This window comes from Coregonus clupeaformis, chromosome 33, assembly GCF_020615455.1.
Source record: "Coregonus clupeaformis isolate EN_2021a chromosome 33, ASM2061545v1, whole genome shotgun sequence".
NCBI lineage: Eukaryota > Metazoa > Chordata > Actinopteri > Salmoniformes > Salmonidae > Coregonus > Coregonus clupeaformis.
The window spans coordinates 813,425-830,352 of record NC_059224.1 but is presented as its reverse complement, the minus strand read 5'-3'; the positions used below and the strand labels follow the sequence as shown (position 1 = coordinate 830,352).

At 42.4% G+C, this 16,928-nt stretch overlaps 1 protein-coding gene across 1 annotated transcript in view; it reads right to left on the bottom strand.

Annotated features, from left to right (window-relative positions):
• Window positions 1-9,702: 9,702 nt before the first annotated feature.
• Window positions 9,703-16,928, bottom strand: part of LOC121548458 (zinc finger homeobox protein 3) — a 163,214-nt gene continuing 155,988 nt past the window's right edge. Inside the window, 2 exon segments of the mRNA XM_041859877.2 lie at window positions 9,703-15,904; window positions 15,907-16,431. Coding sequence (XP_041715811.2) covers window positions 14,700-15,904; window positions 15,907-16,431 — 1,730 coding nt within the window. The 3' untranslated portion in view covers window positions 9,703-14,699.

Genomic DNA, 16,928 nt, shown 5'->3' with positions numbered 1-16,928 from the left:
ACAGTAGTCAAGAGGGGACATTTGGTCAAAAATTCATATATCAAGGGAGGAGGAGAGGGAGGGAGGGGGGGAGGAATTGCCCTGCATTTGTTTTATGAAGCCGATAACCCGGCATTTAAAAAGGTGGCCTTATTAATTTCAAACAGCGGCCATATACCAAAGTTAAATTAATGTGCAATGACCTTGGTTTGATTCTCCTGCATGTGTGTGTGCATGTGTGTGTGACTTTGCGTGTGTGTTCACGCATGTGTGTGTGTGTGCATCAGTGGAGGGTGCTGAGGGGAGGATGGCTCATAATAATAGCTGGAACGGAGCAAATGGAATGGCATCAAACACTTGGTTTAAGTGTCTGATGTATTTGATACCTTTCCACTTATTCCGCTCCAGCCATTACCACGAGCCTGTCCTCCCCAATTAAGGTGCCACCAACCTCCTGTTGTGTGCATGTGACTGAGAGGTGTGCATGTGACCCAGAGGTGCACTTACAAAGCAGGTGATTGGCTGCTCAGCAGGGCCATAATATGTTGGGTATGAAGCAGGCCAAAGCAGTAGCAATAACAGCCTTGCTAGGAGGCTTGCTAAAAAACATAACAGCTGTGTTGCAACTAATGTTCTGTCATAGAAGAACAATAAATTAATCACATAGGTGAACGTGCTTCATGTCAGTTAAACAACATTTTGGCTCTGAGGAGATGTTCAACCTCTGTCCAAAAAAAGGACTATAATCAGAGACACATCTAGAGGGTTATTATTCTTGACACAAAAATCTATTTTCTCATTATAATATTATCTTCAGATGAGTGTGAACAAGATTGATTTACCAAGCGCTTATAATAGCAAAAGAGAAAACGTTTGTATAGGAGTGTTTGCCTTTTCATTGTTTGAGCCCATATAGGGAGGAGGCGAGAGGAGCAATGTGCTTCTCTTTAGAGTTGTGTTTAAATATCTCTCAACAGTATTAGTCAGAATGGAGACTGTAATGGGAAGGGCAGACAAGGCCAAGGCGTGTTCCTCCAGCAGGAAGACAGAGAGAGAGAGAGACAGAGAGAGAGAGAGAGACAGACAGAGAGAGAGACAGACAGAGAGAGAGACAGACAGAGAGAGAGAAGACAGAGAGAGAGAGAGACAGACAGAAGAGAGAGAGAGACAGAGAGCGAGACAGAGAGACAGAGAGAGAGAGACAGACAGAGAAACGAAGCGAGAGACAGAGCGACAGGGACGTTGGGACAGACTGGGGCCTCGGAGGAGGCCCTGACTCCTGGCAGCACAGAGCCAGACCCACAGACCTCAGCCTCCTAATCTGCCTGCACCAGTCAATATTTATTCTATCAGGGCCAGTCAGGTGCACCAAGAGCAAGGGAGGAACAGAGACAAAAATGTAATATCAGCCACTCAATTGGCTAACAGAACAGCTCACTTTTCTACTGCAAACAACCTTATTCACAAAGTAATAGGGATCTGTCTCTGGAATCCTATTTGCCTGGGTTCAAACTCTCAGCACGCCTGCTGCTGCCAAAAGTGCTTTTTGCAAGAATAACTCCAAATGTCTGTAAACAATTTCATGTCAAGATGATACTGTGCAGTGGACTTATTCAGGAGTGGGTCTGTTCGCAGGGTGACAGTAATCTTTCATTAAAACAGAGAGACACCTACTGACAAGACCTCACCACCTCCCTTTTCTCCATTCTCCCTCTGTCTCCTCACCTTCTCTCTCTCTACCTTTTACTCTCTTCCCCCCATCTCTTGCCGACACATAGACCCTTTTATTTTCTACTGTTCTGTATCATAAAAAAATTATCTCATTTGAAGTAGAACCATGTTTCTCTCCTCTCTATAATTCTACAGTAAACACAATGCCAATATTTGATTTATAAGGTATAAAAACTGACACGCCAAAAGTGGAATTACATTTTACCTCACCAGATAAGCAACCCTGAGCGACAGCCCTTTCAATAGCCAGACCAAATGAATCAAATAGAAATCTGCTTCTGCAATATTTCCATATTCTTCTGAACTGATTACTTCTGTATCTGTCAGCTCCTTGTCCATATGACTGAGAAACTGAATGGTGCTTTTCCTCCTGGAATAATCAAACTGTCTCCCTCTTAAATTTAAGGACCTATTTGCCCTCCTATTCGAATGAATTATGAGATAATCTTGTGGAAACTATAGCCACAGATGATGATAAGGGTCATAATCAGTCTCATATTTATACATAATCAGAGTTTAATATTTATCTGAGATGGATTGGGCTCTTATGGAGGAGGTCCTAATGAGGACTCATTTTCAGCCGAGTCCCTCTTTTGAAATTTTAACTCTCTCCAATTGACATTTACTGACCTTTTACGGAAAAAAAGGAGGTAGGGGATATCCAATGTTTTCACTCTAGCATCTGCTTCTCTATAGGCTGTGGAGTACATGTTCTTTGTAGAGCGCCTGTGAAGGGTTAAATTATTTATGTTAAATGGCATGCTGGATTCTGTCTGCTGCCTGCTAATTAGATTGTAATTACAGCGGAGCTTTGCAAGCCTGTCTGCTCTGATTAGAAACACTTTTGCGGCCGATCCGCATGACCTTTCCTTTAAAACTTCACTACTTCAGATTAACAATGGCTACAAGGGGTAAACGCTCAACAAGTAAACTTGTTCTGGATGAAAGATAAGGCAAATGCTCTTCTTTATGGTACCAACACCCCACACACCCGCAAACATGCACATCCATGCTCTCTGACCAAAAATCACTGTGTTCCCAAGCATTCTAAAGATCGGCGATTGCTTCCCACCAGTATTATAAATGCAAAACCAGATGTGGATTGAATTCCTTGCATTAGCCCCCACCTAACAAGACGTAATTCACAGTTTTAATAATTTACATGCTGGATTTAACACTTATTAAGTTACACAAGGCTTCCTACTTCCAAATGAAGAAACAAAGGAACATCTGGCAGCATTGCACCACTGGGGACTGAGGAGGTGAGAATCATCTGTTGTAAGGTTTGTCATAATTCCCTTTGACTGGTTGGTCCTACAACCATGAGGAGGGAGAGGATAGCTATGCTCAGGCAGGGGCTAAACTATACAGATAGCTACCTTATTCCTTCAGTGTCAATATAATAGTGTATTAATGTTTCCTAAAGCAATTATGTATAGATTATACTGTACATTTGGAACTTGCAGTCCACTGGTCAGGTGACCAGTTTCTTGACCTCAGCCCCAGTGTGTGTGTGTGTGTGTGTGTGTGTGTGTGTGTGTGTGTGTGTGTGTGTATGTATGTGTGTGTGTGTGTGTGTGTGTGTGTGTGTGTGTGTGTGTGTGTGTGTATGCCAGTGTGAACGCATATGTGTGAGTCTGTGAGGGAGCTCCCTGTCAGTGTTCATGAAGCAGAGGCAGTGTGGCCTCCCTCTCAGAGAGAGGAGCTCTCAGACTGAGGACTGAGGACTGAGGAGCGTCTCTGGCCCCCACTGCACACCTGGTCTCCATTATCTCCCCATTTCACAGGCCTGCACCCCCTAACAGGGCAGCCTGGGAATGGGTCTGGCTCTTTCATCTTCCCATCATTACTGCTGCCTGCCCAGGGTCAGGGCCCAGTCTGACAGGCATTCCAGCAGCAACAGACAACAACTGATTTTGGTTAAAGAAAAAAGGAGGATGAAAAAAAACGTGAAAAAAGCTGGAGTCAGAGAAATATTAATAAGAACAAGTCTCAGAACAATTATTGTATTAAGAATTTCTCTCGGAGCTGGCCCTTTTCCCAAAGCTATGTGTAACCTGAAGCCGCACCTCAAAGGCTCTGGGAGAGAGAGATCCCTCCCTCCCTTTGCCCACAACTAAACCAGGCCCTGCTCACACACACACCCTCCACCTCACATAGAGACACTCAGAGCACTTTAAACTGTTTCACACACACACACACACACACACACACACACACACACACACACACACACACACACACACACACACACACACACACACACACACACACACACACACACACACACACACACACAGGGAATGTAGATTATTGTAAAGCATACAGAAACCCACATATGCCACAGATATTTGATGTAGGAATGGTGGTACGATGCTGAGTGTTAGATTTATTCTGTTGGGCTATCCCTCTTAAAACCTCTCAGCAGTACAATGACTAGAGACACATGGATCTAGGTGAAGCCAGGATTCTCTCTTTGACTTTTTAACTGTTAAAGTGCTTTAGCAGACCCCATCAGACCAGGACAATCTGTGAAACACATTTATGGAGGAAAGGGATAGACAAAAAGACAGTGGAGCTCTTACATGGTCTAGCCATTATCATTTTTGCATATGAGAATAAAATGAGGTGTGATAATTGATCTCTCATGTACTCTGACTTACTCTCTCACGACTCTGACATCAACGCAGAGATAGGATTTTCAGAGGTTAAAACACTCTCAAGCAGAGGTCTTGAAAAGCTCTCGATGCATAACATTACTTTGAGGTTACAGAAATGACACATAGGGAAGAACTTTGCAGTGAAGTAAAATTATCCCTCAATTTTTTAACTGAAATTATTTATTGGATAAAGGAGAAAAGAGGGTGAAGAGAGGGGAGGAGAGGGCAGGAGAAGGAGAAGAGAAGGACAAACACATTCCCAGCACATATTCTCCTCATTACGATTGAGGGGGGAGCCGATCACTCAATTATTGGCTGCCGTCACAGGCTAATATTTCTGCCTGTCAGGCCTGATTCAGGCTCAGTTTTGGTCAGAGTTCTTCTGATGGACCTCGTTTCCTGTTAAGCAGAACCAGAAGGTGCTGTGAAAAAGGCGACACTTGATCCTGTGTCCAGGAGATGGGAAAAACTCCAGCAAGACCCAGTGCCTGCCAAGGCACACTCCACACCTTCCCATGGCTCCCAGGCTGGTGGGGGGCTAAGGGCCACTAGTTTGTCCTGCACAGGATGGGGGGTAGTAGACTGATATGGATAAATGTCTACGCAAAAAACAATTTCTCAAGCAACAATTTTGCTAAGACTGTCTGGGAGTGGTCTGAGTGGGGAGGGGAAAACTGAAAACTAGCTTTTTTATGACAGAGAGGTTTGGAACTCTCTTTGTTATTGGTCTATTAACCAATTTACCGCATGGTGATGTTACCATGGAAAGCTGAAACTCCCACCCATGCAAATCTGCTGATTAGAAGGTCCTGTGTAGATTGTATTTTCAACCAGCAACTATAGGAAATAACACTGATAATACATACTGGGCCTCCTGTAGCTCAGTTGGTAGAGCATGGCGCTTGCAACGCCAGGGTTGTGGGTTCGATTCCCACGGGGGGCCAGTATGGAAATGTATGCACTCACTAACTGTTAGTCGCTCTGGATAAGAGCATCTGCTAAATGACAAAAACTGTAAATAACATTTTTACAGTGTTAGTTTCATCAGTTGTTGTACAGTATGATATAAAACACAGGATAAACATAATTTTGACTGCACTAAAACAGTGTTTAATAATGGCATGTATTAGTCTGATACATTTACAAATCCTGCATAACTCTTGTATCCATAAGCAGTGTCCAGTAAGAGGTCAGCACTGCCAGCAATGACCCTCAGAGCCAGTCCCACAGCCCTGTGTGTCTGTAGGTCACATTACATGGGTCTGTTATCAGTGATGTGCAGAGCCTCTTCCTTCCTCTGACATTCCTGTCTATCCCATCAGATTCCCTGGAGGTGGGAGGGAGGCCTGCTTCAAAACCAGGCCTCACCCAGCCGTCTTCAATTTAAAAAAGGAACCCGTCTTTGCGTTTTACATTTCTATCCCATTCGCCTTCCCTCGGATCCCCCTCACCCATCATTTCTCCTGACAGATGAGATTGAATTAGTTTGACCTGTCCTCGCGGCTCCGGCATAATTTGGCTTTGACATTGATAGGGGAGGAAGACATTGTGGCACTGCATGGAAGGAGGTGCAGGGGAGGTGGGGAGAAAAGGGGGAGAATTCACTGGGCTAGGATGTGGATGTAGGATGTGGTAGTCCTTTGGCTTTTAGGCCTGGCAATGAGAAGAATCCTTAGCCTCATGGTGGACCCTGTTATTGCACCAGACTGGCTGTCAGAGGTTAGCCCTCAACAGCAGAGAAACCTGTTCATGTGTAAAGCAGCCCTGCTTAGCCAGGGCTTTCACTGGTGGAGCCACAAATGCATACAATATGTCCACAGTCTTTGCTGGTGACATACTATAATTTGTTCCTTCGATACAGTTCAGAACAGTTTACCTACAATTCCACATGTAACATGTTCCCAAAACCTCAAAAGGTTTGATAGCAGTGACAGTCCTGGCAAAGGATCCAGAACTCTTTGTTCCAATTTCATCAAATTATTACACTGTGTTACTTCAAATACTGTGTGTGTGTGTGTGTGTGTGTGTGTGTGTGTGTGTGTGTGTGTGTGTGTGTGTGTGTGTGTTTGTAGGGTGGTTTCATGGCTTCTCATTGTGGGTCTGGAGTCTTTAGGACTTTGTGTTAATGTGACAGAGGTGAGACTCCACAGTCGGAAGGGTTGGTTGGCAGCAGGATGCCCTGACCAGCCCAGCGTAGGATTGAAAGGCATGCTGGGATGTTTGGTAGCGTGGTTTCCCTTCCAGCTTCTGCTCCTCATTTTCTGCCTTTATGGTCTCCAGGGCCGGTGCCAACTTCAAGCCAAAAACCATTTAAAAGCCATGTTTCTCATTTAAAACAATGCCCACGACTACATAGTCATGCTATGTACAACCATGCCTTTTGTAGTCACTTTGGCTTCAGTTGTCCAACCTTCGTACCCTTGATTCACAGCAAATGTTGAAAGCAGATCCTAAAGAGCTTAAGAAACCCCACAGAGACATTAGTGGGACCAGGCCTCAGCCCTCTACATGGCATTACCACCCAGCTAGAGCCATCCAGTCACACAGAGCCACAGATATTCTATCCAGCAGAGCTCTAATCTGCCTGTAGGGCCTGAGAGGGAGTGAGCTCTGATACATCAGGGGCCATTTCTGGGATATGTACAGGGCAGACATGGGTAGAGAGAGAGAAAGGAGCAGGAGACAGGACCCTGTGGAGCTGTTACTCAGACCAAGGCCTACATACAGACCCCCTCTACTTACTGTGGCCTTCTGACAGGCTATGTGAGATGCAGTTGGGATGATAATTAAATATTGGGCCCCTACATTTTGTAAGGTGGGGCCTGTACCTCTAGGCCAGGGGAGTATGAGATTGGGAGATCCCCTTGCCCATGGCCAGTGTTAGACTCAGGCGCTAACCCAATTTCACACTCTTGCGACTTGGGCCTGGGCTGTTACAATGCTACATGTGAGTGTGGGTGCCATCTGGTCCAGGGCTGGGGAGGAAGCGGCCTGGCTTTTCACTCTGATCCGATTAGGGTGCTTTTAATTCATTCGGGATGTACCCTTGCGTGTTAATTGGCTCAGCATGGCCGATGAATCTGGCTCCTTGCTCTAGACAGGATGGCCCCTGCCTCCAATTCTTTCCCTCTCTCTCTGGGGCTTCTCAGGAACCCTTTATCCCCCTTTCCTAGAACCCCATCGTGCACCGTAGTTAATTCAGCATGCATGTTGTATGAACACACACATGCGTTCACAGCACACTTCTCTTTTATAATATTCAGTTCAAGTTCAAATCATATTTCAATGAAAATCCTTTAGAAACTTTCAAGGATTCAGTAAGGCTCTCAAGGACTCGAGCCCTCCCTCTTCGTCCCTATATATAATAAAACAGACAGCAATTCAATCAAATCTTCTGACTAAGACTGGAACTCACTAAAGGTCATAAGCCAATAATAACAGCACACTCTTTTATTAAAGGAAACTTCCAAAGGGGAGCACATGCCCTTGTGTGTCACACCGTTTCTGACTGGGGCTGGCTAGGAGGGGGCCCCACTGTCAAGTTCCTCCCTTGTTATTTCAGTTTGGTTTCTTACAAAGAGCATCTCGTTTCAAAAAGAGTCCTCCAGCATTACAATCAAACCAATATGGTGCAACCGTGTCACGTTTGTGCATGCAAACCATGCAAAGACGAGAAAAGAAAAATGCAAAGAATGCATTGGAAATGTGTTAGTAATGCAAAAGGCCTTTACTGTTAATATTGTAGGGTGAATCGTAATGGACCACTAACCTCTATGACTCCTGTGCATAAAGCAAGGGAACAGCTTGGAGCCTACTGCATGCCAAAAACTACACAGGATAACACTGTGAATATGATACCTACTCTAACACTAAATCAATGTTAGATTCATAAGTCTGATGTCATGGTGTAAACAATCCCGGTTAAAATTGTTTTAGTGCTGATTCCAGAGTGAGCAAATAAGAGGCAAATGCTAGGAAATGTATGGTTTTTGTGAGCTATATGTGGTAGCAGGTCCCTGGTCTATGGTTGGCTACAGGAGTTACTAGGTCTACTTGGACCAGAGTGAGTTGTCTCTTGGCCTCCAGGTTGCTCATTAGGAAACATAGAACATCCTGTCCCAGCAGCCCTCTGAAAGGTCTCTTTCAGAGTCACATATTTAGAGCGTTAGGGCAACTTTTAGAATGTTGAATATTGTTCTAATTCTAGACATTCAGTTACATAGCATTTTTTAAATCATAGAGATCATACTAAATTACCAATGAAATTAATAATTCTAATTCCTAATTCTATGGTTTAAATATTCCCCATGTTATGTTAATGGGGAGCTAACATAGCTGCCATAGAATGTTGAAGTGTCACGTAAATGCATCATAATGCAGAAACCGCATTGGCCCAACTACATGGCTCTGGTCTCGTTGTGCCATGTGTGATCAGGTACAAGCTCATTTCCCTTTCATTCTCACATCCTCATTCCAATAGTCATCCAAACACATGACACTCACGCTAGCAAATACTCCATTCAAACACGCACATGTAGCATATTCTCAGGGCTGAGAGCTGCAAATGGCACACACAAGCACCAACAATTAGAAATCGTAGCTTCTCAATGACTTAATTTTCAAATTAGTGCCCAGTTCTAATGCACAATGCACTTGAGCTCCAACATCAGTCAAAAGGAATTAAAAAAGTACTGCTGTTCACAACATACTTCACTTATAGTTATAATTTTTCTCAGCCTTAATCAACTTGAATTAGTCACAAACAGCCACTTCTAATTAAGTGAGATCCTGCATTCGTTACTTAATATGTTTTAATTAATCATGTCCAGAGAGCATCCCTACCATGGATCTAAATATGAAGGATGATATATCTCAGGGCATGGAAGATTTAGAAGAGGCTAAAGGGGTCTGACAAAATCACACTTTTTATGCATTAATTAAAACAATGACGATGCCAATTATGGTTTTAAGATCATTATTACCCTTAATGAGCCCAGTGAAGGATAAGGTTTGATAATAATAGATATTATGGAGAATACTGCTCAGCTATGGATGTGTAAGGTTACTGTATTTGAACTCTTTACACTGTAAATAAAGAAGAAACCATAAAGGATCAAATGTTCATGGTTGGTACAGAGAGTGCATCTATAGTAGTATCAACTTCTACAAATCATTCATGGCAGGAAAGGCATTCTGATTTGATCCAAATGTACAAACTGCTATTCAGTGTTCAACATTCTCTCTCTGTATGAGACACTTGAATTTTGCACTCTTCATTCATGCAATACAACTGAATTCAAACAAAACACACAAGGATGAGGCACACAAGTAATGCATTTTATGCTCATACTTTTTTAATGTATCACAATGAGCAAGAAACATACTTGATGAAATATTTTCAAAGGAGTATATTCAATTACCATCTACAATCAACTTAACTAGGACAACAAGGTTTTTGTGACAAAAGTTTCTTTAAAAGTCTGAAGTTCCATGTGGTTTATGTATGTTAGTTTCCATGTAATTTGGTACAGTTTGGAAATCTTCATCATATAATTACAGTAACAAAAAAGCTAACAAGACTACAGTATAGAAAAGACATCAAGAACAACATTTTTGGTTTAACTTGCTCTTTTTTGTACATTGCAAGGCTGTTTTTTCTACCCTCAGTGGGCTGCCTGGAGCCACGGAGCCATGCTTGTGAGGCTCGGAGGAGGAATAATTCAAGGAAACAAAAAGAAAAAGAAAATGCATTAAAAAAACATTGTGGCACCAGGAGTCACAAAAGGAACAGAGAGAGCTCCAAGTAACAGTTCATCTTTGAAGTTGGAGCAAATTGTTTTGTTTGGTTGTTTGTTAGTTTGGTTGTTAATTTTGGTTGATTCGCTTTTTTTGTGTGTAACTGCCTCTTTAGGAATGACAGCCTAGAAAACCCCTCCCCTTTCTCTCTGGTTCATTTCTCTTTTTGGTTGGTGTGATGAACAGAGAGAGGGGCGAGCCGCCATCTGACTGGAGAGCTTATACTTGTCCATCAGCGAGACAAGCAGGAGGAAATGAAACGGGTAGCAACAACATGAACCGGGAGAAATGAAGCGAGCATCTCTGTCCATCCCGTCCAGAAGTGCGGAAACATGTCCATAAAAGAGCAGAAGCAGAGGCAGAGCTGGAGAAAGAGAGAGAGACAGACAGAGCAAGAAGGAGGCAGCTGGAGCCACTATAGTTCAGCTTCTTTATCTAAGGTCTTTCCTCTCTGTGTCACACATGTCCACTAGTTCCAGAGTCCATTCCCATCTCAGAGATGTAAGCAAATATGGTTGTGATATTAAAGCCGCCTTGAGCCTGCCTTTGGCTCCCATGCCCAGTTTTGGTGTGCCCACAGCCTCCCCTGTCCTCTCAGCAAGATCTCCAAAGTTTCCCAGAGTTCATTCTTCTTTTCATTCCTTCTTTATCATTTCAAACAAAAAAGTTGATGTCTTGTTTTAAATATATCTATATCTGTATACATGTTCATTTTCACAGTGGGCAAAAGATGACCTCTACAGCAAAACCTTCTTTTTCTTTCTTTGTAATTGTCCATGAAAATCAAGTATCCCAATGTGAGTCAAAGGATCTCAGTTATCTATTGTTTTGTGCCACAATAAAATATACACTTATCTGGGGCACAAATTGTAATTTTTATTTTTGTTTTCAACTGCATAAAGCTTTGGCCACATTCATATATTCAATCAAAATAAAAACTGCTCAGTGCTTCGGTATCGTCGTTCTCCTCATTTTGATTATTGTTACCTTTAAAATTCAAATTTTCTAAAACTTCACCACTTTATTCATAATCCAGCTTTCGGTTCAGTACATTTTGGTGCGTAAATAAAGGTACAGTATAAAATAAAATTTATAAAAACTCAAAACTGATGCTGGCTCTTATGAAACACACTCACACGCACACATACAAACTCACACACACAGTCCATGCTGGCTGAATCTGTTGTGAAGAAGACCATGACTGTCTTCCACAAAAGAGCCCAAAACAAAGATTACACTTTGGAAACAAGAGATCAAACAGTGTCAAAAAAGACAAACAAATATAAGAACATTATTACACCATAAAGTGGCCAGGTCATAGAATAAAGATTTTTTTTAATTCAGCAATTGAAATGAAAGCTAGTGTTAATTTATATGAGGAAAAGTAATATACAGAAACTAAAATAACATACAAATAGTTATAAGAAAATAATAATACACGTCTGACATCTGAAAACCAAAATAAAGCAAATGCTTTCAAGAATAAACTGTACAACATTAGAATTCTCAAAAAATAATCATATGAACAATATTCTAGAGAACAGGACTAGAGGAGTGGCAAGCTTGCAGACCAAATCAACCGAATTTCAACAGCATGCGTAAGGAAGTATTAACACCAAATCACATTGCTCTGCAAGACGTAACACTTTTAACACACTTCCCAGATTGCAGCTTTGTATCAATTAGGGCAAATACACTTGCTATACACTAGTGGCCGAAAACCAGTTATTCACAAATTTAAATATGCCTTGGTTTTGGTGTAAAGGAATTAAATAAAAGTTTTTAATCTATGAGAGAGTGGGGATAATTAAGCACATCCAATTCTACTGCCATAAGATTGAGCGAGTGACCTCTTTGGACATGAAGGCATGACATACCTCTTAACTACAGTATCTGAACACAAGGGACATCTTCAAAAAAACTCCTGCTTTTTCCAGACTTATAATGCTTTGGAATGAAGACGTCCCTTAGAAACCTGTAATCAACATCGTGCGTGAAAATGGCTTAACGCCCTGCAGACACCTGGGGCAAGTCCCAACTGGATGTCCCGTCCCAGGAAGTTGGGCCGCCACTCCAGACTTATCAATACAGCCATTATTTCCTTCTGAGACTTGTAAGTTGAGAGGCATGATGACACTGTAACCTATGAGACGCGTCAGTACCAGATGTATTATATACATTTTTTGGTAACCACTATTACTTGCTGATCAAGTGAGCAACAACCTTAACTGGAAGGAGGGGTTCTTATCAACTTTCCATGCCAGACACAAAATGACAGATCTAGGTAATTTGTTTAGCAAACAGGATGCTAACTTTACACAACAGCTTACAGTCACCTTAGAAATGAGAAAATATATTATTATAATTAAAATCATTAAAATGAAATCAGTCCTTGTTTAAGAAATAAAAAACTGATGTGATATTTGGAATGCACTGTTCTTTACTAACGTTTTATATCATTGGCTTTAAACATTGGTCTGTTCAAAAAGAAAATCAGCAAAAATGTCCTTTGGAACATATATTCACAGTCTTCAAAGTTCCGTTTTTGCAAGAAGAAAAATAAAAGATGTCGCAGAGGCAGGAAAATTGTTTATTGTTGTTTTAGTTAAAGCTTAGCCAAAAATCAAAATGAGCATGCATCTAGCTAGGTATTCTTTTTTTTTTATTCTACATTAGCAGCAAACGTATGTCCTTGAAGACCAGACCTTATACATTTTCTTTAAAAAAAAACGTTTTGTGAGTGACAGAAAAGTTAAAACAAAGATTGATAACCTCTATCTTACAAACTGCAATGGCTCTGTAACGGTGCTACTCCACAATGCAAGGACAAGGGCCCTTTTTTGGTTTTTGGTATTCTTGGTATTTTACGTAAAAAAGCCACCAGTCTGCTTGCAAAGAAGCAAAAACGGCAACTCTGATGCGTACTCCTTTATTTTAAAACTTTGTTTTCTTTCCTCTAAAAACAGCAACAAATTCTCAAGTATAAAGAAGCCTCTTTCTTATCTTTATGCACCAATGGTGAAAGTGTTTAGTCTTTGGATTTTCTTTTTGTTTTAAAGCGTGAGAATTATTATTATTATTGTTATTTTTTCATTTTCATCTATGACAACAACAACTTAAAGTCTAAATGAAAATAAAGCCGAAAGAAGACTGTAGCCACACTACATGAAGAACAAAAGGCCTGCTTTGTAGCGCACGAGGAGGAGTAACTATCTCCATATCTACAAATGCAGGGGAGGAGAAAAACTAAGTGAGAAGAGAGAGTAACAAGTAAAGTGAGAAATATGAGTCAGACAGTGGTAAGTGCACAAAGGTAACAGAAATAAAAGTAAATATTGTTCAACATTTCACCCAGGTCTTTTTTCTTTTTTTGGTTAGTACCATACCAACCAAAACAGAGAGAAAAAAAACATTTTGAAAGAGAGGATCCTGCCTAGTGGGAGAGTGGCAGTTGGGTGAACGTTAGTCAAGAAGCCGAGAATAAGACAGAAATAAAGTTTAGATAAGTTACTGCTCCATAATCTAGTCTATCGGAATGACCAAGACAACATCAAATGAAGCGCCTTAAAGTTGGACGATACAAAAGCTAAATGTACACAAAGTTTTTTTTCAATCTACCATACTGTTTAAATTCATTTCCAATGCAACAATCTACTTAACACCAAAAATGTTCATATCTATCATAAATACAGAAAGTTTTTTTATCAAAAAATCTTTTTTATCCCCCATCAACATGTCTGCAATGCTCTCCGTGTCTGGGTAAAATGGGATTGCTAATTTTCCCCCTTTAAGAGTATTTCAAATGTTTAAAATCAGCAGATCAGCTACCCTTTTAAATGCCCAGAAAGCTATGCCTTTATGATATTTTCACTCATTTTAAAACTTTCTGTCGTTAAAATCAATTTCTGGAAAAAAACACAAATGTTTCTCCTGTTCGGAACAAAAGGTGTAAAACAATGAATTTCTGTAACAGAAAAACGTCTGTGAGCTGTTGACCTGAGAATAAAATAGACATTACATTATTCTTTTTACTTTTGCAAGCCATTGGTATTTGAACGCTTTGATAGCAGAAAACTGTTAGACTATTCTCCCATACAGTACATACTGGCTTTTTCTGACTGTGCTATTAAGTGGAAATAATTACACAAACAAGGGACAGCTTGTTGACTTTGTCAAAAGGGTTCTTGGGCCATTTAACAACTTTGAGGCAGTCCATTGCTATACAGCATTCCTCTATCATTACCCAAAACTTAACTGCAGTGATCTTTTCTATTCTTATACATACATATGTATATATTTCAGTTGAAAGAAACGAAAACCAGCATGTTGATATGGGAAAACAATCCACTAACATTTAAATTTTTGGTTACAAGCTTTGGAATTGCAGTTAGTCTTTACACATCTTTTTCTGAAATTGTTTTGTATACTTTTAAACGTATTTTAACATCGCTGCTTTTTTGTTAGTTTTTTCCCATTTGTTTTTTTTTTTGTCTTTTGCGTTTTTTTAAATATTGTCCATCACCGAAAGCTCTTTTACAATCTGATGGAGTCCGTTCCTACACTAGCAAGATTACTACTACAACTACTACTGTCTTTGAGACAGCCGGGCTGTTGCGGCACCTCCGCCGTCCTGCCCAGCCTGTCTGCTGACCTCTGACTGCTGTCAGAGTCAGACTCGTCGGTAAAGACGTCTGTTGGTATAGAGGTCTGAACTCCTGAGGTGCTCAATGAACTTGAGGTAACCGTTGAAGGTGAGGATACTGGAGGAAAAGAAGAAGAAGTAGAAGTAGGAGTGGCATTGGGCTTCCCAGCTAAAGCTCTGGAGAAAGGGGCCTGGGGCCAGGGTTTGCCGGCAGCTGTGGTGTTGAGTGGGGTGGCAGAGGAGGAGCACAAGGATGCAGAGACAGAGGAGGACGGCATGGTGGCTGATGTTGTTGGCGGGGGAGGGGGGGTGCTGATGAGATGAGTGGCAGACTGCGAGGTAGATGCGGTGTTAGGATCGGGGAAGCAGGCTGAAGAGTGAGGTAATAAACTAGTAGCGTGCTCTTTGGCATTTCTGGCTGATCGCTTGATTGTTCTGTGTTTGTGCAAAGCCGAATCCAGGTGTTGACTAAGCGCTTTGTCCCCATCCAACGTTGTGTCGCAGGCCAGGCAGTCATAGAGGCTGCCCACCCCTGCACCCGCGCCACTGGGGACACGCAGCAACACCTCTTGCAGGTTTGCCACAGACTGACCGAAAAAGCAGATAGACTTCAGGTGTTTGACGGCCGCTTCTTCCTTGCTGAAGACTGCTTGACATTTGCGACAAGCCAGCCTGTACTGCACCTTGGGGACGATGTACTGGTCTAGAAGGGGGTCCGTGACTTTGCCATCCATCTCGTTCTGCTTGGAGGGTAGGTTATTGTGAGAGAAGGAGGAGGAGGACGTCTCTCTGTGGGGGTTGCCTTTCTGCTCCTCTGTTTTCGCTGGATCTTTGGCAGATTCTTTGCGGTCCCCCGAGGGTTGAGGGGGAACTGGAGTTTGGCTCGCTTTGGGTTGCTGGATCTGCTGAAGCTGCTGCTGCTGCTGCTGTAGTGCCTCCTGCAGGCTCTGCTGATATTGCTGGTAGTGCTGAAGCAGGGACCCTGGGGACAGGCCCATCAGAGCTTGGGACAATGTTGGGTTGTAGGGGAACATGCTTTCCATGCCGTACATTGGCTGCAGGTAGCCGCCTTGGAGAGCCCCAGGTATCTGCGGGCGTAATACGGGGAAAATCCAGGCATGAAGTAGGGCAGGAACTGACTAGTCAGTAGAGCTGTAGGGTCCGATGCCAAGGCAGCCTGCAGGGCCTGGAGCTGGGCAGGGTCCACCACATACTCCATACCCGGCGTGGGCATGGAGGTGGCAGGCACAGCTGCGTCTGGTTTTTCTTTCTTGGCACTGGCAGCAGAGGTGGATGGGGCTGGGGTGCCTCCTGTGGAGGATGGCGTTGGGGGCTTCTCTGTCTTCTCCTTGTGGTGGGGCTTCTCCTTCTCTCTTGACCTCTCAGCATTACGCTCTTTGGGGTGTTCAGGCCGGGAGCCTGACTGGGTTGTTGTGGTGGTGGAGGTGGAGGTGGAAGTAGGGCTGGAGTGGGCGACAGACGTGTTGGCCTGTGCTGGGCTGGGTGATGCCAAGGAGGAGGAGGAGGGAGGCTTGTTGGGTAATCCAGATGTAGGGAGGCTGGGTGAAGGAACACTGGCACCAGGCATGTTCAGGAGGTTTGGAGGTTTGGGAGGAGTTAAAGCTGGAGGAGATGAATCAGAGAAATGGGAAAATTCAGAGTTAGAGGGGGATTCAAGACATTAGTTATTCATAGATGCATGTATGTGTTTTCCTAAGTAAGGTGTTCTAGAGAGCTACTGTATGCACTAATTATTGGAGCTCAGTGCTTTAATAACTGAGCACTTTTTTGAAGATAAATGGTTTTCACCAGAGGAAATTAATTAGATTGCTCTTGCTGATTCAATGTTAGCCAATCAGAAACTCAGCCTTTCCAGGAAGGCCCATGAGAAGAGGTCTCAATCACAATATTTACTAGAGTTAATCAATCAAGAAGCAGCTGTGCAATAATAAAGAAAACACCAGACAATAAACTGAGGATTTAGTTACATCTTAAGATAATAAGGACTCTAGTGTCTACTACTTCAAACATGTGCAAACGGTTTCTTTACATGAAGTATGACACTGACCTTTAAACAAACTTAGAAAATCAAAACATGTACTTTAAATGATAATAAGGTC